General features: G+C 47.4%; 1 protein-coding gene across 1 annotated transcript; it reads left to right on the top strand.

The window, feature by feature from the left end:
• Positions 1 to 1,072: 1,072 nt before the first annotated feature.
• FBXO43 (F-box protein 43) lies at positions 1,073 to 15,996 on the top strand. Its single transcript, XM_075550606.1, has 5 exons — positions 1,073 to 1,673; positions 5,815 to 7,286; positions 11,316 to 11,418; positions 15,159 to 15,362; positions 15,474 to 15,996. Exons 1-5 carry the CDS (start codon positions 1,671 to 1,673, stop codon positions 15,720 to 15,722), a joined length of 2,031 nt encoding a protein of 676 aa, XP_075406721.1. The 5' UTR covers positions 1,073 to 1,670; the 3' UTR covers positions 15,723 to 15,996.
• The last annotated feature ends 6,594 nt before the right edge of the window (positions 15,997 to 22,590 follow it).

The following is a 22,590-nucleotide window of genomic DNA, read 5'->3' on the forward strand; positions in this document are numbered from 1 at the left end:
ATGGACGTGAACACCCAACTTTTCTCAGTCCCACAGAGCAGGGTAGGGCTGCTTTGTTGGTGCCCAGCCAACAGCGCTTGCATGAAAATTAGGGTCTGGCTTGTTTGTTTTTAAACTAATTGGCATGAAGGTATTTGGGTGTTTCTGAGCCCAAATTGCTGTTTGTAACAGATTTCACTTCATTTTTTTAGCAATGTTTCCTTTATCCCCAACCCAGTAGGTATCTACTGTAGAAAAGCACAAAAAGACGGAAGAACAAAGATAATTCGGTCCTCAAGTGCTGTAAATGCGTTACTCAAACTTTATCCAGTGTTGTAGCCATAACAGGAGCTTAAAAGGAATTCCTCGGTTTTAGTAACTGCCATTTTACATTCGATAATTCCTCAGGAAACAGTCTCAAGCGAATATTTTTCTGAATTATTTTTACTGATATCCCATGTTAGGGCACACATGTCTTCTAAATATCTCAAACACGATGACTCTGGGGAAAGAGAGAGAGGAAGGCGTGTGGCGCTCTCGGATGAACCTCAAGACTGCTAGCCTCACACGGTTCAAAGCCACCAGCAGGACTGCGGTAGAAAATCGAGGCTGTGCACGCCGGTTAAGACGTTCGGCATCAGAAAACCTCCTCCAGGGTCTCTGTTAGCATGTCCTCCATGGTAGTGGGTTTGGGACTGGGTTGCAATGGGCTTGGCTTTCAGCTGTGCTTTGAGTTATGGTAGGTTGTAGGTTGCTCAACGCGGTGCAGTGGGTTAAGGGCTAGGTTGCTAACTGAAAAGAAGGCGCCTCCAACCCAGCAACTGCTCCGCGGTTGGAAGTGGAGGCTGTCTGCGGCAGGAACGGGCGGCGGGCAGGCGGGGGCCTGGAGAGGAAGACCCTCGGCCCGCCCAGGTAGGGCCGCGCCTGCGCTTCGCTGGGCGGCCGCCAGGGGCGCCGCGGAGCCGGAGGAAGGGGCGGGGCGTAGCGGTTACGCCGGCGGGCGGTTCAAACCGTAAGTGGGAGACGCGGCGGTGCCGCGCGACCGCGGCGTGGGGGTTGCCATAGCCTGCCTCCCTGAGGGCGAGGCCGCCGCTCCTCCCCTGCACACCCGGCCCCCGGCCGTCGCTGCCCCCGGGGCCCCCGCCCCTGCCGGGCCCCGCTAGCGGGCCTCTGGTCGAGCCCGGGCCCGCGTCCCACCTTGCTTTCCAGGTGCTGGCACTGGAGAGGCGCCCCGAGGCCGTTCCCTCGCCAGCTCCTTCCGTTTCGGGACCGTCGGCCTGGTCCGCTCGGAGTCTCCCCTGCAGCCAGGGCCGAGGGGCGGGGGGTGCCCCCGGTGAGACCGTTAGCCCCGGGAGTATGGGCCGCGCCGAGGCTGCTGTCCGATTGTCAGCAACCCGAGCTCGGGAGCTAGGCAGAGGGGCCAGGACATTACACGGCTGCTGTCCCGGGTCACGCACAATGGGGGAGGCCCCGCGAAGCCTTAGCCAGGATCCCTGAGCGTGGACTTATGTGCCCTTCACATTTCAGCGCTCACCGTGTTGCTGCTGCTGCTGCTGCTCGGTTCCAGGGTCCAAACGAACGTTGTTCTCGTGACGTGGTATTTCGTGGGCATGGATTTTAAAGCAAGGATAAGCGATTCTCTTGTTTGGACGCCTACCTAACTTTGGCCTCTCCGAGCTCAACATTTCCCGATGGTAAGCTTCTCCACTTTAACTAACCAACGTAGGGACTCTGCTTTTAAAACGGTTAGAAGTAAGAAATTCATCCTCGCATAAAGGGCACCGTAAGGACTTGTGTTCTCTACCCTGTAAATACATGAATATCCCCACAGGCTTGCTTGACCCATCCAACTGTTGAATCAGCAAGATGGAATAAGCCAACGAGCACCCCGGAGCCTGAACAGTTAGTTGGAAGATGAAGGAGGTTGACGGGGTGGTGGGGACCAACGTCTTGGGCCAGTCGACAGCAGCGAAAACATGTTGTAGGCAACTTGAGAAATCCGTTTCTTGTGTGTAATTAATTTATTTACTTTTTAAATCGTTTTATTGGGGGCTCATGCAACTCTAATCAGAGCCCATACATACATCAGTTGTGTGAAGCACATTAGTACATTCATTGCCCTCATCATTCTCAAAACATTTGCTCTCCACTTAAGCCCCTGGCATCAGCTCCTCATTTTTCCCCCTCCCAACCCGCCCCCTCCTCCCTCATGAGCCCTTGATAATTTATAAATTATTATTTTGTCATATCTTGCCCTGTCCGACGTCTCCCTTCACCCATTTTCTGTTGAGTGTGTTATTTTTTATATTCTAATGTTCCAACACGCGAATACGTCTATCTTGACAGCTTTGCATTTAAATTTGCCGCTTCCCTTCCTCAATTGCTAGGAAGGTGAGACACCTAGTGGCCACATAGCAGAATAACGAAATCTTTTTTTTGGGGGGGGGGTTGCAAATTTTATGGTTTGGTGGTGATGTTAGTAATAACCGAGGGAAATTTTTGTTTAAATTCTGGCAAAATGGTCCAGGGGTGAGGAATATGGTCTTCACTTTGAAATAGGAGGCAAAACGGAATCCAGGAGAAACCCCCTCACCTTCCACCCCCAACTGCAGAGATGCCCTATTGTCTGCGTCTTTGGCTTAGAGCACTTGGATCTTTCACTGGCTCCGAGCCTTACTCTGAGCCCTGAAGGACCTAAGTTAAAGTGTGAAGCAGCAGGTGCATTCATAGGACCCGCTCATCACCACTCTACATTTATTTTTCTTTGTCTGTTATGTCCTGAGAAGCAAGGCAGTACAGTTATGAAGTGCCTTCCACAGAAAGACTAGCCCAGCCCCATCACCTTACCGAAGTTAGGGTTCACTCGGCTCTGTGCACTGGAAGGTAAGGGAAGCAGCTACTGACGAGAGTTCCTATCGCAGCCCCTATTTGAGCCCGTTAACGCACGTACAGCAGACAGAACCATGACTAGCACCGTTGCTCTTCGATGTCCAGTGGTCAGAAACGGAACGTCACAGCATTGGGTTTTTTTGGTCAATGCCAAATGACATATACTCTCTCTAATCCAGGGAGTCCATTTTTAGAGGTAAAATGAGCTCAGAATTTTTCTATTGATTGGGAATAAATGCTAACTGGATACAATGAGGAGCCAGTTCATGCTGGGTTAGATTGGTAGAAATAACAGAATAATAGTAGTGTGCTTTAAGAATTTGCCAGTGATGTTTTTATATCAGGTGAGAACACTTCTTTGTAGTGGTTCAATATAGGAATATGGTATAGCCCTGGTGGGGTAGTGGATTATGCACTGGGCGGCTTATCATAAGCTGCTCTGCAGGAGAAACCTGAGGCTTTCTGCTCTTGTGAAAATGTGCAGCCTCAGAAAAAAGAATAACGAAATCGTACAACGTTAGACGCGCTGGTGGCGCCGCGGTTAAAGCGCTCGATCGCAATTTGAAAGGTCTACTGTTGGAACCCAGTACTTCCAGCCGCGGTGTGCCAGTGAGCTTCCCGGAAAGGTTTGCATCCTCCGAAACCCCTCGGGGCAGTTCTTCATTCAGCTATGAAGGCTGAGTATGCTCCAAGGCAGTGGGTTTAGATTTGGGGTTTAGAAGCTTTTTAAAAGGACTCTTGAACCAAAATTTTCCAAGTTACTTGCGTGAAAACTGTTACCTTGATAGAATGGTTCTCACAGATGGAGATCTGAATGCACATTCCCCTTCCCTGCACCCCTGCACCCCTCCAGGGCATACAGACAGGGTGAATATTGGCAGCTGAGTCTTATGTAGATGGTCTCATTCTTTTCACGAACCAATCTGCTAGTTACTGTAAGGTGGCCTCTGGGAGTGGGCTTCGTTCCAAGTTAACAGGGCATAGAAGGATAGCTTTGGTGGTTAGTCCAGTCTGTACCAGTCCAGCAAGCGTGGCCTTGTAAGGACTTTGAGTTTTGTTCTACATCTTTCTCCTCTCCTCTCCTCTCCTCTCCTCTCCTCTCCTCTCCTCTCCTCTCCTCTCCTCGACCACCCATTGTGCCCCTGGTCAGAGTGGCCGATAGGGGTAGCCAGGCACCACAGAGTGCTGCTCAGATTGATGAGGCCCCGTGGCCTTGGGGACTCTGGTCGACTGGTTTCTTCTTGGAGTCTCTGGCTTCCTTCTTTCTGGTTTGCTACAGAGGAGTTGAGACTCATAGTTGTGTCCTAAAGGACTGCTTGTAACTTTGAAGACCCCAGGTGTGACTCACCAAGCCTGGATGTAAAAGATATACTTTATGCCAATTGACTGAGGTGTCCCATTAGATTACAGTCTTGGGCCTTCAAACCCAGTAAACGGATCTCACGAGGAAGTATTTGTGACTGTGCCCCCATGCGCTTTAATATATATGAATACACGTGCAACACACACAAATATGTATTAACTTACTTTTGCATGCTCATGGAAGTAACACATGCACCCATATGTGCATAAGGAACCAACGGGATTATGCTGACTGCCAAAACTAATGTATATATTATTTGCATAAAGATATGGTGTACACATCCGCTATACATGTACACAGACAAACATGAACACACATATATTCACGTAGCCCACTGTCACTGAGCTGGTCCCCATTCAGGGATCCTAATCAGGGTTTCTTGGGGCTGCAAGACAGCCTCATTTCTCCCACAAAGGAGCTGGGGTGTTTGAACCACTGACCTTGTGGCGAGCTTCCCAGAACCTTTAAAGAAAATATCCAATTGACTGATTTCCTCCACTATAAATAAATTATAAAATAAAACTAAAAATATCTACTTCAATGTTAAAAATCACAGGGGAATGGGAATCAGCTGTTTTTGATGTTGAAAATTATGTTGCCAGATTTATTCCCTTCAAATCGAGTTTAAGAAACCTTGTGATCTTAAAGGCTTGAAGGTAAACAAGCGGCCATCTAGCTCAGAAGCGACAAAGCCCACATGGAAGAAGCACACCAGCCTGGGCGATCACGATGTGTTGAAGGGATCAGGTATCAGACATCATCAGAACAAAAAATCATTGTGAATGAGGGGGAGTGCCGAGTGGAGACCCAAAGCCCATCTGTAGGCAACTGGACATCCCCTTGCGGAAGGGTTGTGGGGAGGAGACAAGCCAGTCAGGGTACAGTGTAGCACCAAAACATACAACTTTCCTCTAGTTTTTAAATCCTTCTCCCCCTACTCCCACTATCATTATCCAAATTCTACCTTACAAATCTGGCTAGACCAGAGGATGTACAGTGGTGTAGATAGGAACTGGAAACACAGGGAATCCAGGGCGGATTATCCCTACAGGACCAGTGGTGAGAGTGGTGATACCTGGAGGGTGGAGGGAGGGTGGGGTGGAAAGGAGAACCAATTACAAGGATCTACATATAACCTCCCTGGGAGACGGCCAACAGAAAAGTGGGTGAAGGAAGATGTTGGACACTGTAAGATATGACAAAATAATAATTTATAAATTATCAAGGGGTCATGAGGGAGGGGAGTGGGGAGGGAAGGGTGAAAATGAGCTGATGCCAGGGCCTTAGGTAGAAAGCAAATATTTTGAGAATGATGAGGGCAATGAATGTACAAATGTGCTTGACACATTGGATGTGTGCATGGATTGTGATAAGAGTTGTATGAGCCTCTAATAAAATGATTTAAACATTAAAAAAGAAAAATATATGTAGCTTAAAAAAGAAAACTTGTGATTATGATTATTAGATAATAGATGAGTTTGTCCTGTTGTCCATGTACCTTTGATAGAGAATGTATTTTGGTGTGTGACCTGCGTGGCTCCTCTTTCCAAAAGGCAATCTAATGCGGCTTGTTTCCCCTGTAGAAACAGACGGTGAAGATGGAAAGGCACTCCGTCCAGAGCGGCCCCAGGGAGGCGGCGGACTCTCCCGTGGTGGATTTTAAATGCTCCAGCTTCAGAGATTTGGGTCCCACGTCTTCACTTCAAGATAGCGGCTACAGCGAGTTATTAAAATCGTGCCGACTTGACAATGCAGACAAGGAACTTTGGGGAGAGAAAGAAGAAGGCCCGACCCTAATCCGTGAGCAGCCTGAAGCTCCAAGCCGGGCCTTGACACCCCCTTGGGAGTCTCCTGCTCCAACAAAGAGGGGTGTCTCCCCCGGGCAGGACGTGGAGAAAACGCCCGAACTGTGTGAAACCCCCAAAATCGGTGGGAAAAAGTGTTTGCTGCGCAGAAGGTTGAATTTATCTTTCGCGCTCGTGGAAGGGGACTCGGAGCCACGGAACAGCACCCTGGACAGTGGCGTGAGCCGCCGGCTTCTGAGCGGGGGCCAGACCCTTGGGAGAGGCGCGCCAGGGCTGCGCAGCCAGGAGCACGGCGGCCCTCTGCTTAGCAGCGCTTTCGCGGCCGAGGAAACGGCTCGCAGCCCCCAGAAGCTGCGCCGCAGCTTCTCCCAGCAGAAGACGTCCACCATCGAGGACAGCCAAGGCGAGTGCGGCCTCTTTGAGGTCGACTGCATATCGCCCATCCCCGGCAGCGGCTTCCCAGACTCCATCACCGGGGACTTCAGCGACAGCAGTTTGAGCGGCCACGATGAGAATGCCTGCCCCGAGCTGCTGGGGGCCTCCGCGAGGGGGACGCCGCGTGGGCCGGACGAAGACAGCTTTGCCACTCCGGTAGGTCAGCTCGCCGCCCGCAAGCAGGTCCGGGCCGGGAACAGACTCCCTCCGTGCACCGACGTGCGAGGCAAAGCGTCCACCCCCGAGGACAGCGGCTTTAATTCGCTGAGCTTGGAGAAATCCGAGGACTCCCTCTCTGACCAGGAGGGCTCCTTCCAGGAACTGCTTCAGAAACACCAGGGCCCCGGCGACGCCAGGAGAAAGTCCCGGCGTCTTGGAAGGTCCAGAAGACTGTCGACCCTCCGGGAGCACGGCTCCCAGTCGGAGCTGGACGAACAGCCCACCTCGCCCCCTGCTTCCCGGACCAAGCCGGCCGCTGCTTCCTCCCGCCCGGAGAGCCCCCCGGGCCGCGCCACCCTCGGGAGCGAGGACTTGCTTCTAAGCTTTCAGGATCTGTCCAACACCCCGGCTCTGCAACTGGTCCACGAGCTCCTCTCGAGCAGCAAACGGAAGCGACTCCAGCCCAGCTGGGCGCGCCGGGGCCAGGAGGACCGCGCCGGAGGGAAGCTGGCCGTGCTGCAGTGCGTGCTCGCCGGACTGATTGGCAAGAAAATGGGCATCGAAAAGCTGGACATCTTAACGGAACTAAAATATCGAAACCTAAATCATATTCTCGCTGTGGTTTTAGATGCCTTGACCGCAGAAAGCCTCTGCAGGTAAGGAATCAAATCCGCGGGTCTAAAGTCATACTTCCTTGTCTCTCTCTCTAAAAGTTGGGAAGTGTTTCCAGGAAGTCGAATGAGCTTTGGTTTTGTTTCCTCCCATCCTTGGCTGTCTGCTCATTTCTCCAAGGCAGCTTGTAGGTGAACCAGAGCTTGCTGACAGGACCTCGGTGAGATGGTTGGCTCAGGAGATGGTACCATTGGGGAGGCTGGCGCAGGATGGACAGTAGTTTGTCTCCTTTTCCAAAGCGTCGTGATGAGTTCGCACCCACTCGAGCCTTCACAAGTCTGCTTCGGACGCCACACTGGTGTCTTTTCCAGAAGAGTCAACCCTTCAAACGATTATCTTCACCCGGAAAGGGAGTTGGTAAAACTGAAGTTTCCATGATGGCAAGCCTTAATCCATAGACGTTGCTCAAGGACTTCTCAGCAGTGTGCACTTGCTGTCGATGGCAGAATCATGTTAAATCATGACACTTCATAAATGTTGCTAAGCATTATGGCACTAAAGGATGACAGCCAACCGCGGAGCGCGCTGCCGAGTTAGGGAGCCCTAGCCCTAAAATCCAAGAACAAGGATTTGTTTCCATTCTCAGGCTTGGTCTTTTGAAAGACGACAGGGCTACAAATGACTTTATTGCTGGCAGGTACAGTGTGGCGTTCATAATTTGGGGAACTTCACGAAATCAGAAACTGAAGAATTTCCTGTGCAAAAACATGCCAGCCTATTGTCTTTTAAAGAGAAACCCCAAAGGCTCCGGTAGAAAGAAAATGTTTTGAGAATGATGATGGCAACAAATGTACAAATGTGCTTGACACAATGGATGCATGGATGGATTGTGATAAGAGTTGTACGAGCCCCCAATAAAATGATTTTTTTAAAAAGAGAAACCAAGCAGCCCTGGTGGTGTAGTGGACTAGGAGTTGGGCTACTGGTGCAAGGTCAGCAGTTTGAACCCACTAGTCACCCTGAAGGTGCAAGATGAGACTTTCTGCTCCCGTAGAGGCGTAGCCTTGTAAACCCACAGGGACAGCTTTCTCCTCTCTGACCGGTAGGGTCTCTGAGTTGGTGGCAGCGTTTGAACGCCGACAACGAGGAGTGTTCACAATGGGAACCAGGGTTGCAAGGACTACAGCCAGACTGCGTCCACATGGTTGCAGGACTGTCAGAAGACAAGGCCCTTGGGGGAGCTGTGACCAGAAAGGGGTGACACTACCTGCTAGGTGATGATTGGGGACAAGCGTGCAGCAACGTTGTTATTGTTGGGTGACATTGAATTGGCTCTGACCCGTAGCAGCCATGTGTACAACAGAACAAAGCTCTGCCCAGCCCTGTGCCCAAGTTAGGGACCCTCTTTCTTGATAGATAAATGGCAAGTGCTTGGTTCATAAAAACCCAAAGCAAACACTGCCATCCAGCCGATGCCAGCCGACTCATGGTGACCCGGCAGGACAGGTGGAACTGCCCCTGAGAGTGTCTTAGACTGTGACTCTTTACAGGAGCAGAAAGCCCAGTCTTTCTCCCTCAGATGGCTGGTGGTTTCCAACTGCTGACCTTACCATTAGGAGCCCAACTCGCAACCACTACACCACCAGGGTTCCCTGGTTCACAGTTCTTGCTGTGTTTCTGGCCTCAGCAACTGCTGTTAAAACTTCCCTTGCCCTCCATAAATCCTTGTGTGCGATGGAGAAAATTGTAGAATTTCACAGCTCTCAGGCTTCTGAAGTGATCTAATCCCATCCCATATTTTGCAGATGGGGAAACTGAGGCCCAGAGACGTGACCTGCTCAGAGGCCCCTGAGACAGGCATGGGTGAAGCTCTACGGTTAAGCCCTCTTCCTTGTAGGAACCGACTTGATGGCAGGAGTTTGGTTTGGTTGTTGCTCTTTGTAATCTGGCATTTCCCCACGAACTCTTCTAAAGGTGTAAGGTCTTTCAGAGGAGACTTGCTGGGGAGCACCCCAAGAAAGCGAATCAACAGATTAGTGCGTGCGTCTCTCTGTCTTCCTCAAACGTAAGGCAATGGATGCGTAGAGAAATGTTACTTCTGTACGCTGGAGTCCTTAGAGGCCGACCCAGCGTTCTACCACCAACCGGATTCCCACTCAGAGCAATGCTATCGGACCGCTGAACTGCGCTGTGGGGTTTCTGAGGCTGCCCGTCTTCCCAGGAGTAGACAGCCTCATCTTTCTCCCGTGAAGTGGCTGGTGCGCTTGACCCGCCAACCTTGTGGATAGGAACCCAGTGCTCAACCCATGGCACCACCAGGGGTCCTTAGAGATCAGTACAGAGAAAAAGCTCGGGTGACACTTTAGTGCGCTCACTTGTGCGAGCGGTTGCTGTTCAGTCATATTCCCATGATTGTTTTCCCTGCTCACCCCTCAAACCTGTGACTGCACTTACATGTATGTACTGTACATGTATGTATGTCAGCAGTGCATGTTTTTGGTAAAGTGAGGTATGATCGTTGAGATTCCAAGACAAACTCACTGTCATTGAGTCGATTCCAATGCACAGGGACCCTCCGGGACAGAGTAGAAGTGCCCCTGTCGGTTTGCTGAGACTGTGCTGTGACTTTATGGGGAGAGGAAGCGGGACCTTTTCCGAGGAGCAGTTGGTGGTGTCAAATGCTGACCTTGTGGTTAGCAGCTGACGGCGTTACTGCAAGTAGAAATTAGCGGTGGGAAATGCCCAGTTAACCCGTTCAGCTCTTCCTCCTCAGTAGCTGACCATCTCGCCTGTTCTCCTGCTGTTTACTTATTAGTCACACGTATTGATTGAAGATATCACAGGCAATGACAACTGAAATGAATATGGTAGCTGGAAGAATCGTACTCAAACCAGCCATTCGCTGGGGTCCCCACAAAAAGTAACCTTTCCCCACCTTCCTCCTGGTCATGTGAGAGTTAACAAAAAGACAAGAGTAACAGATGGGGTGGTTGAAGTATCACTTTTTCTTTTAGAATTAATCAGTGTTGTTTGTAAATAAGTACTCACTGGCTATATTACATTTGTTTTCTTTAGTTGCTCCAGTCTTATAAATCTGGGCTTATAAACTAGATTTGTGGTGCTACCCATACTACTTGTTATGTGACACAATACTTCAAATTACATCATCACCATTGATAGAGATGTCAAGAATCCAACAGGAGAAATCAATCCACCTTTTTGTGCTACAAGTGACCATCATTTGCTAGCAGCTCATGTTCCAAATTGTAAAACTTAGGGCCACATTTGAAGTTAATTTTTGTTAGGCAATCAGTCCGTCTCCCTTGTCCACCTACTGGTTTTATAGGACACCTCACCACCACCCCCATTATTCCCAAATAGACTACATTTCCCAGACTCCCTTGCCACTAGGGGTGGCCACACAACTACAAGCTAGCCCCTGGCAGGTTGGAAGTGGAGTGTGTGCCCTCACTAGCAGGGCAGGCAGCTCTCCCCTCCCGTCTAGAACATGAGCAGGATCGTTGAACTTCAAGCTACAGTGTTGGTTGATGAGGTGGAAGCCCCAAGCTGAGATGTTGGAACAAGCAGGTGGAAGGAGCCCCTTCGCCAATTACCAGCTCTCATCTGGAGACCCCATTTTCCTGGGAGAGAAACGCACGAGGTGTGGGTCAGTCACCGTCTGGGGTGACATTCTTTCAGTGCAGCCCAATCCTGGGGGTACAGCGATCGGCATAATGCACGCACGGGAACACACGGAAAGGGAGCCGTATGAGATACCTGTGATGGACGCTCTAGTGTGTTGTGCACGCCGAAGGAGAGTATCGAACACCCCTGAGTACATGTCACCCCAACTTCAAACTGTTTTCCTTAACTATTTCTATCAACATAATGCTTGCATATTTTTACTATTTTAATAGGGATTATTTTATATGATGAATCAAAAGACGAAATAATATTGGCCAAGTCATACTTTAAATTTAGGTTTACATGTCCTCTCCTAAATCTTTAAAACCAAACACAAAGCATGGTAATCTTGTAGGACATCTATACGGACTGATCTTTCTTTGTTCTAGTGTTTGGAGAGTAAGCAGAAATTGGCGTGAAATTGTTATCCAAGACAAAAAAGCAAATCAGAGGAGAAAAATTCATATCACACAATTGAAAACAGATTCTGAGGTAATGTGTATAATCCTTTTTCCTAAAATGGCTTTATATAAAAACTTAATCCAATATCGTCAAACAATTTAGCTTTCCTGTTATCTTTTTAACTTTTTCCAATTACTCATAAACACTTTAGTTTCCCAAAATTCTGTTTCCACCCAGTCCATCAGTAGGATAGATGACCTGGCAGGAGGTGGTGGTGGAGGTGGTGGTGGTGGTGGTGGTGGTGTGTGTGTGTGTGTGTGTGTGTGTGTGTGTGTGTGTGTGTGTTGGTGGGGGTGGGGGTGGGGGTAGTATGTGTGTGTGTGTTTGTGCTGTTAGCATCTGAATGATGAACAAGTTGGCTCCTTTTCATACCTAGGTAGCTTTACAACACTCTGTTCTAGTCTTTTGAGTGAGGCTCTCAGGTGCCAGTCCCTGTGCTGTTGCTGACGTTACTGTGGCAAACATTTCTGTAAGGTCTCTTGGAGCTCATGGAATTGTGGGCAATGAGGAGTACACAGGCTATCACCCGATGCTGGTGCGCCCAGGGTTCCATAGGAACCTTTGAAAGGAGTGTTTCACGGGTACTTGGAATTGCTGCTGAGAAAAAGCTCAATCTAAGCTGGAACCTGATGGATGCATTAGGGGAGAAGCAGCTGACGAGGAGGGCAGAGTAGTGCGTTTCAGAAGGAGGAGCAGCATCCGAGTGTAGGATGCAGGAGGTGAGCGCACGCGTGGCAGACGGGGCTTGTGAAGCATCATAAACCTGTACTCCCTCAGAGATGATTTGAGGCCCAGCTTTGAAGTCACACCAAAAGTCCTCTGTCTTTCTAGAGTCCTGGCCCCACATGCCAAGGACAGAAGTGGAAAGCATTTTCTTTTTGCAAGCACCTGTTTGTTTTAAACTCTCAGCCCCATATGCTCCTTGCCACTTAGAAGGAAGGGACATGTCATTGGTTGTGTGGGCGACCTCTGATTATTGTAAATGAAATAGTATCTCCTGACTGGCCGGCCGCCGCTTTTTCTTTTTATTAATTTCTTAAAGGACTGTATTTTGTTTCTTGAGCATAAAAATTAAAAATTTTTTTTCTTTTAGTATAAGTATGAAGGGGCTTAACAAAGTTTATGGGGAAGTTCCATTACCTTTTCATTGCATGATTCCACAAACTTTTCAAAGCCACCCCGCTCCATGGCTTCAAAAGTCGGGTTGCATTGCCATCCTGATCATGGATGAACCCATCACTCCTCTCGCACCCCATCCTTTCCTGCTCTCGAGCCTTGCTTCCTTACGGCAGTCACCTCTGGATCCAGTCATTTCGTTGGGCACCTTCCGCCATGTTTCTATAGCACGTTCCGACTGCGGCTTTGGGAGGAGTCGGTTAGTTCTCTAGCCCAGCACCGCACCATCTACCGACCACCTCTCTGGATTCCCTTGCTCGCGCCTTAGGAAAGCACTTGTTCACCATGCCGCGCTGAACCAGGAGTTGGTGCTGTCGTTATTAAGAGGGCGTTGAGGTCACGGTGATGGTTTCTCACAGCTGTAACATCTACATCAGGATGACACTTCCTGGAATAACTGGGTTTGTTTTATTTTGTTTCGTCTCCCCCCCCCCACCGTTGGTAATTGCCCAGTTTTCTTTCTTTCTCTTTGCTTTAGTGTTTCTCTGTACAGATCCCCGACTCAACCCTTATTTCCCACCAGAACTGAAAATCTCCTCTGTGTAAGTCCACCCGACTCGAGTACTCTGCCAGTCCCTTCTTGTCCTCAGTGACAGCCCTCCTGGCACCCTCTGCCCTCCTGTTCTGAAATGGACTGATGGGTTTACACTGAGCTAGTCTCAGGTCTCACTAATCAAAGCAGAAACATGCCAAAGGCACAGTTGTTGCTGGTTCCCCTCATCCACGCATAGTGTCACTGAAAGCGCCCGTGCGTGGAAGCTAGAAGGCACGGAGCAGGTATGTGCAGTAGGGTTCCGTTTGTCTCTGTTTGCCTTGGGGCAGTGAGAGTGGGCTCGTTAGTGTTGGAAGACCAAACCCTCACCACAGGAGTTCTCAGTTTGCTCTGTTTCACTTAGAAATCCACACACACACACACACACACACACACACACACACACACACACGTATGGCAGCAGCTGCACTTGCGTAGTTCATGATTTTCTGGTCCTCTGATGATAACTGTGTTTGGAAAAACAGTTGGCACCCATGTGAACATGAGCTCTTGCTGACTGCTTAGCCCCTCCGTGATCAGAATGCGGCATGGATGTTTTTAAGCCAGACAAGGACAGGACTGAGACTGGTCTATGTACCTGGCTCAAAGCAGATGTTCTGGAAATAGTCGCTAGAGGATCAGCTGTGTCTTCTGCGGCTAACATTTGCAACTGCTCTCTGTTGTCTTTGCTTCTCCCATTGCTGCAGCGCGGTCACGGGGTTGACAGCCAGTGCCCACTTTGCCTTCAGTGTGCTGCTGGGTCACGTGCTAGACCTGGGCTGGACCGTTTTTCATACACATGCCACTCTAGAGAATGCGCCGAGCCTCGCGGGAGCTCACTGTGCTCAACTGGACTCGTTCTCAATTTGAAGACCATTATTTATCCATTACACATATGTAGGTTTTTTTGTTTGTTTATTATTATTATTTTTAAACTGTTAATCACATGCTTTTGGGGGGACCAGCTAACCTCTTCCAACTGCAGTTCCTCATGTTGGAGCCGTCTCACAGTTAGGAGTCCAGTATGGTCAAGGGAAATTAGTAAGGGGGAAGGAAATGCAATCACCATTAGGCACATGAGGACATTTCATCTCTAGTACATTCTACTTTGATAACTAACAATGCCATTTTGTTGGGAAAAATTATCATTCATTTCAATCCTTAACAAAGTGTAGGAGGCTTCTAAGAATGGCTCATTGAAAATATTTCTTGACCCAATATTTGGAGAATGAGAGATTCTAGTTCTAATGAGAGAGATTGGTTTTCTCCTTTTAAGATGTCAAAACTGTTTAAAACAACTGTGAAAATGAATCAGTACCAGGTATATGCAAAAACCAGCCAGAGAAACAGGGATTATGGTCAAACCAGGCCCATTGTTTTTCTGATACGTAAGAAGCCTTCAAAGAATTCCATGATATCCCATACCAAACTTGAAAAGGATTTGCCTAGTTTAAAACCTTAACTTAAAACAGGAGTTAACCAACAAGTTTGTGGGTCACATCCAGTCCCTTGCTTGTCTTCTAAAATAAAGTTGGATTGGAAGAGCAGAGGTGCTCTTTCACTTACCTGTTGTCCATGGCTGCTCTCCCTGTGAAGGCAGCATTGAGCCCCGGTGCCCATGTGGCCCACAAAACCTGAAGTAGCTCCTATCGGGCCCTTTTCGCCAAAGCAGCTCAACCCAGGGCTGAAATTAAACGGGAAAACGACCAATCACACAAACTCAGAACTAGCGTTTATTTTTATTTACCTATATACTTGAGTATAAGCCGACCCCAATATCATTGAGGCACCTAATTTTACCACATAAACTGCACTCAAAATGTGCTGAAAAACTAGGCTTATCCACTGGTATATACGGTATGTTTTGTTTTTTCTTTTCTTTAACTTTGAAATGTTAGGTGAGAAATTTTTTTCCTGAAAGGTAAATGGTTAAGGAGGAAATTGTGTGTGTGTGTGTGTGTGGGGGGGGGGGGTTTAAGACCACATCTAAACATCTAAATCCATATGCATCAGAAAGCTACCCTGCAACGGTTTTTGTCCTGACTCTGTTGTTTTCCCACAGGGGTCTGTGCTCAATGTTGCCGACGCTGCCACTCGGAGCCACCTTTTGAACCGCTCGGCCCTGCGACCTGTGCAGGCCCAGGCCAGGACACCAGGCCCTCAGCTCGAGCACGTCCCAGCCTTGTCGCCCTGGGGGCAGGTTTTGACACCAGCAGCAAGCCCTTCTCTTCCTCCCCAAAGCAGTAAGCAGGAAGAGTACGTGAAGGTGAGGAAGCTCCCTTGCCCTCTCACCACGTAAGGATGTGCAGCATTTGAAATGGCCAGCTTCCCTGTTCTGAAACCCAAGGGCTAAGGAGGACGCATGCTTTTCCCGCAGGTTGCCCAAACGCTTTGCAGTGATGAGGCCTTGAAACCGTGCCCCAGGTGCCAGTCCCCCGCGAAGTTCCAGCCATATAAGAAAAGGGGCGTGTGCAGCCGCCCCGCCTGTGGTTTTGACTTCTGCGCGCTGTGCCTGTGTGCTTACCACGGGTCCGAGGAGTGCAGAGGAGCGGCCGCCAAGCCCTGGAGCAGAAGAGACACGCTCCCAGGTAGTGCCCAGAGCAAGCGGAACCTGAAACGCCTCTAAAGATACTTGGAACACAGAGCCGCCCTCCCCTTCTGCCGCGCTTGATTGGTCTGCCTTAAAATTATGAATATTTTGAAAGCATGCAAATGTTCCCATTCATGACCGCTGATGATGGTGTCCTTCCGATTTTGTGCGTGTGTGTACATATTATATATATCTATATATTATATTCTATGCCAGTGTGTATCTTTGCCCTAAAGTGATGAGTTTGAGGATGTTTTTATTTGACTGTCGTTTTTACCCATTTTAGTAACTTGATGTTTTTAAATAAAGACTTTTCCATGGTATCATATATGCATATTTTATTGTTTCTTACAACATCTTAAATCTTTGCATTTCACCACTATGTGAAGTGTTTCTCAATCTTCTTTGTTAAGTAGTTTTCCAAATAATATTTATACATTTCAACTTGCAACAGCCAGTACAAAATGACTTGATGCAAATGAAATATAAATAAAATGCAGTGTTTAGACATTCTATTGAATTTCCACTATAATTTCAACTTTTATCTTAATTTCATAAGTGCATATTTGGGTAGGTTGCTGTACAGTAAAAGTGTAAAGGTATAAAAGTAAATTATGGAAACCCGGCTATTCGTACTAGAGGTTGAAGTCGTCATTAACCCCTATAAGTAGTATGTTTTGTTTTGTTTTTTGCATTTTATTAGGGGCTCATACAACTCTTATCTCAATCCACACATATACATACATCAATTGTATAAAGCACATCTGTACATTCTTTGCCCTAATCACTCTCAAAGCATTTGCTCTCTACTTAAGCCCTCTGCATCAGGTCCTCTTTTTTTTCCCCCTCCCTCCCCGCTCCCCCTCCCTCATGAGCCCTTGATAATCCACAGATTGTTATTTTGTCATATCTTGCCCTATCCGGAGTCTCCCTTCCCCCCCTTCTCTGCCATCCATCTCCCAGGGAGGAGGTTACATGTGGATCCTTTTAATCAGTTCCCCCAGTAGCATGTTTCAAATAAACTTTTTTAAAGTCGATAACTGTGTAGTTTGAGATTTCATTTGTTTAATAGTAGCCTGGACTGTAACAATAGGATTAAGCAAAAATGATTGTGAGGTGTGACTTGTCAGAATTAGCTGACGACACCTCAAAAGAAAAGATAGTTTATTATTATTATTATTATTTTCAAACTGTCCCCCCCCCCGAGATCCAGGCCACAGCAAAGGGGCTGGCAAGGAGGGAATGGGGTGGGGGGAGGGCCAGGGTCCCCCCCTATTCTGTTCCCCTGGTCTCCGAGGGGCAGTTTATTATTTTTTTAATAAAATTTATTGAAGCTATTTATGGGATACCTCTTGCCAAAAATGAGTGGAAGTTACCTGTTTCATTTATGGAAACACAGCAAGAAAACGGTAAGTTATATCGTTAATGAAACCTGGGGGAAATTTGAAGATCACTTCATTTTTTTTTGTTTGTCTAAGTAAGTGACATGTATATATGTCTGTGTATATACTATCCACACAGATTTAAACTGTAGCTCACCTGGTACATTATTTTAATAAAGCAATGTGACTTAATATGGATTTACTTTGAAAAAATCTGCCTGAAATTATAATTTGTCCCTTAATTAGCTATCAAACATTGATTGCTAGATATTCAATTGATAGGCTTCCTGGTTCCACCATGGGTTTTTGGAGGTTTATATATAGGAGTAAAATACTAATTGTATTTAATAAAACTTCATAATCCTAAGCTTTACGTCATACTTTTCTGAGTTATGTGATCCTACACAAAGTTCTGAGTGATTTTAATTTCTGGAGACAACTTCCACATCAGGATAAATGTATTAATGTGGTTCGTGTAAGTCTTAACTTTTTCCCCCCAAAGTTTTTGCTTTTAGGAAACTGCTTCCAGCCTTAACTCTGTAAAGGGCAGTAGAGTGACTCAGTGGCTGTGCGGCTGGGCGTCAGCACAGGCACTATCATGCTGTGGCCCGGACCAGGCAGCGTCCCTTTCTGCTGTAGGTGTAGCGTGGCTGTGAGTTGGCACCAACTCGACCACACCTAAGAACAACATTGACCCTTAGCAACAAAGGCACATCATGGGACGTGTGATGTGAGCACTTCTCTCCAGTATACAGACGAACTGCTCCCACGGGGATGATTTGCATCCCACAGTGTTTTTAGGGGATTCTGTCAGCACTTGAACTTAGCAGGGTAGAGAACAGAAACCGGGAATAAGTGGTGGGGAGGGGGGCGTTCAAGGGTCTCCCATGCTTGTCGTTGGCCTAGTTGCCCAGCTTAGATGAAACCCATCTTCACCTGTGGGAACATGATTGCTTTGCTTTTTTCTGTTCTTGAATTCTGCCTGCCCTCATTACCATCCCAGAAAGCACACATTGGATCTTCAACTCCCACCACTCCAATTCTGTGACCATTTTTAGAAAACAAAGCACAATATTGTCTATTCCATATTATCTAGCTGCTCACATCTTTCCCCCCACTCTATGCATGAAATTGTCAATAGTGTAGTATGGGAATCAGGAAGTTTATTTGGGGAAACCAGCACATGCTTTACCTTTGGTCTTTTAGGGTAAGACCCCCTTGGTCTTCCTGGTCTGGTCCACAGCCTTGCCAACCTTGACAATGGGCAGCAGCTTGTTTTCTCTCTGACGACTTGCACTTGATCCCAGGACGGGTAGATGCTCCCTATTTCCAAACTCCTCCTTTGGATAAAATATCAGTTAGGAACTCGTGGCAAATCACATGAAGAGAAATAAGCTTACCAGCTGTCTGATCATTTTATACTAGCATTTCTATAGACATAAATATGGATCTCTTAGTTTATGCTATGCAAAGGCTTAGTAAAATCTTACTAAGTTTCTCTATGATCTATGCTTAATGAATGACACTAAACAAATTGGCCATGATAAATATGATACCAAAAAAAGCATTCTGATATTCTTGGGTTTGCATTAGGGGTTTAAGTTGTTCTTCTTAAAAGCACAATAAGCATATATGGTAAATACTAGAAATGTTTTCAAAGTTGAAAATGCTCATCATTTGTGTACAAGCTCAAACCAAACTCACTACCATTCAGTCTACCAGTTCATTCGACTCTTTTCGACCCGATGGCACTTGTGGTTAGGTATAGGGCTGCTAACTGCAAGGTCAGGAGTTCAAAGCCACCAACCACTTTGAGGGAGAAAGCAGAGGCTTTCAAACTCCTTTAAAGATTCAGCCTTGGAAACTCAGATGGGGGCAGTTGTACTCTGTCTTTTTGGATTGATTTAGGGTCCTGTAGAGTGAGCCTTAGAGGCGGGGATGGCAAGACTTTGTCTCACGTGCTTTGGACGTGCTGTTGGGAGAGGCTAGTCCCTGGAGGGGGACATCATGCATCGTGCTTGGTAGCGTGGAGGGGTAGTGAGGAAAGGAGGAGCCACGACAAGATGGATTGACCCCAAGGCTGCAAGGCTGTGCTCAAGCATTGCAGTAACTGTGAGGATGGTGCAGGGCTGGGCAGCGCCTAGCAAGGACGAGGCCCTTTGGGTGGGCGGTGGGGGGCGAAATGCTCCGAGGCCACACTAAACATTCCACAAGAGGGCACCAAAGACTCATTTATGGTGCTTTTAGCTGAGCTTCAATCAGTAACCTTGGCTTTGAATTTATTCATTTTATTTATTTAAAATGAATTTATTGGGGGCTCATGCAACTTTAAAAAAAGTATTCCATTGGGGCCTCGTACGACTCTTTTCCTAATCCATCCATTGTGTCAAGCACATTTGTACATTTGTTGCCATCACCATTCTCAAGACATTTGCTTTCTACTTTCCCCCCTCCTTCCTCCACCCTCCCTCCCTCACAAGCCCTTGATAATTTATGTTATTATTTTTTAAATTTGACTTTTATGTACTTGACATTCATGTGCTGTCCCTTAGCCAAGCAGGGGGAGTGTTCCCTGACTTACTTTTAGAAGTGTCTAGATTGAATTTTGGTAATTATTACTCAGAGTTTGCAGTGGAAATCCCTTTGTGCTGGCTGGCTATCCCCAGGTTACCAAGGAGCTCCACCTCTAAGTGGGTCTTTGAACAGCGCCTGTAGGTGAGTCGGCACAGGTGCAAACGGTTCTTGGTTTCCTTCCCAAAGGAGAGCAAGGAAGGGCTCGAAGTCTTCCCCTTCGTTTAAAAGCTGCCCCTGAGGAAGCATTTGGTGCTGGACAGGGCTGCTTGAGTCAGTTCAAAGTCAGAAATTTACATACCATCAAAGGGCAAGTGGTTATCTTACTACCAGTCGCCCTGGTTCTGATTGGCGATTATGCGCTACCGGTGCTTCCCTCTGGCATACTCCCCTTTGGAAAGGTAGTGCCTGGTTCAGACCCCATCTTGCCTAGATTACTGTAATTGCCTCCTAACAGGTCGCTGTGCTTCTAGCTTCTCATTTGAACCTGTCCTGCGTGGCCATTGCCAAGTTACTAAAATGTGGCTCCAATCACATTACTTCCTACGAAGGAAAAATGTAGCCCAGAAATGTGGTCCTAACTTTCCAGCATCTTCCCCCATTCATTCCACGAGGCTCCTTGCTGATTCTGAAATTTCCCCAGATGCTTTCTCCCATTTCCTCTCTCTTTTGCCATATCAAATCCCGTGATAATCCAACTAATTTAGTTTCTTTCCATGAATCATTTTCAGAGCTCGCTGACAAAATGGAATTTTACCTTTTAGAAACCTAGAATTTGTTTATAGCTTTCTTGTGGTTTTCTGCCATGTCTTGCCTGAGTTAAATTCTTCACATCTCTCCAACCACTAGTAAGTTCTTTCAACGGGTAGGAGCTGCTCTTACCTGTGTTTTCTTTCTTTTTCTTTAGCCTGGTGCCTTGTGTACAGAAAATGAGGCAACTAATATTCATTGAGTCATTGAATTAATATCAGAGTCATTGAATTAACAATGGTATGATGGATTTTATCCAAACCTCTGTTTTCCCTGTTTCCCTCCCACTGATACATCAGGTCACTTCAAATAGTTATTTGAGAGTTGACATGAAAACTCCACGTAATATAAATGTATAAACCGAGCTGAGCTGTTCAGAGGAACATGTGTAAGGGCCCTGGTGATACAGGGGTTCAAAGGCGTGGCTGCCAACTCAGAGATGACCTTCCAGCCACTCTGTGGGGCAGGGTGTGGCAGCTTGCTTTCATAAAGATTGGCGCTCTTGGGAACCCAATGGAGCTGTACCACTCTGCCCTATAGGAGGGTCACCGCGAGTCGGATTGACAGCAATGTGTTGGTTACTTTATTTAGGAGTGGTATTCCGCTATAGTTTATTATGGAAGTGTGGGACGTTGGTTCGGGAGATCAATAAGCTCCCTTTCAGGCGGCTGTACTAGATGTGGCTCTAACCTAGGTCGGAAATAGCATGTGGGGGGTGGGGGGTGGGGGGGTGGGGAGAGAGACTAGGATGGTGGATGCTTATCGTTTACAACCAAATATTAATTTTAAACTACTGCTATGGTGAATTAATGAGAATTAATATCTGTGTGTATGAAATAGGTGCTCGGGGGTAAGAGAGTTTGGCCTTTAGAGGTGACATTTGCAACACGCTGCAGTTAAATGGCGCATCTTCACATGCAGAGCATTGGCGACATGTTTACATTTTTATTTACTCGCTTGGCAAAGATACTTAGATTAAAAAACCTCTTTATTGTGAATTGATCTACAGAACAATTTTCCTTTCAATAATACACACAGCTGTGTTTCATGTCATTGATTGCCAGCCCCACAATGGAGCATCGTCATTTACATTTTCATGTGTTGATATTCAAAAGAGACTGTGTCCAAGACATAGAATTTTGAATGACAGTGCACCTCCTTAAGTACCGATGCAGCTATAATTGGCTCTCTTTGTCAAGCTACTTGGGGACGGCTGTTGTCTTGTTCGCTGAGTAGTTTGGGGAACCTCTGACTGAAGTGGCCATATCCCAAGGGCAGAGGCCCGGTTTCTTATCCCCTTTTAGTGGCCTCTGCTCTAATCACCCAGAGGCTCAGGCAGTGTTGACCCAGCAGGGCTTTGGAATCCTGAGGCAGTGACTCGAATCTGAGGCATTTACTGATCTTTACTGTTGGTGGGCCACTTTTCATCTGGCCAGGCAGTGAGCTCTGTGCCTTACAGGTGTTACCTCATGATCTTAAGAGCAGCCCTATGAACACGGGACTCTTATTGTCTGCATGTTTTCCTGCAAGCCTTAGAGGGACTTAAAAATGTGTTTGCTCCGGAATCTGTAGCTTCTGACTCATGGGGACCCCACCTGCTACAGAGCGGAATGTTCCATAGGGTGTTCTTGACTGTGAGCTTGACAGAAACAGATCTCCTGCTGTCTTCCACTGCCCCCAGGGTAGGTTTGAACTGCTGACCTTTAGGTTAGTAAGTGAACGCTCCGTTCTCGGTGCCACCCTGGGACCTTAAAGCTGTTGCCATTGAATGTGACCGGACTTCGTGGCAGATATTAGCAAGGCCACTTAAGGCTTTGAGCCTCTCCTCTAGGTTTTTGTAATGTTTGCAAGAAAGAATTCCGGTATCCCTTCAGGACCAGTGGTGAGAGTGGCAATACCGGGAGGGTAGAGGGAGGTGGGGTGGAAAGGGGGAACTGATTACAGGGATCTACATATAACCTCCTCCCTGGGGGACGGACAACAGAAAAGTGGGTGAAGGGAGATGTTGGACAGGGTAAGCTATGACAAAATAATTTATAAATGATCAAGTGTTCATGAGGAAGCGGGGAGCGGGGAGGGAGGGGAAAAATGAGCTGATGCCAGGGGCTTAAGTGGAGAGCGAATGTTCTGAGAATGATGAGGGCAACAAATGTACAAATGTGCTTCACACAGTTGATGTATGTATGGATTGTGAGGAGTTG

Source organism: Tenrec ecaudatus, chromosome 5 (genome assembly GCF_050624435.1).
Source record: "Tenrec ecaudatus isolate mTenEca1 chromosome 5, mTenEca1.hap1, whole genome shotgun sequence".
NCBI lineage: Eukaryota > Metazoa > Chordata > Mammalia > Afrosoricida > Tenrecidae > Tenrec > Tenrec ecaudatus.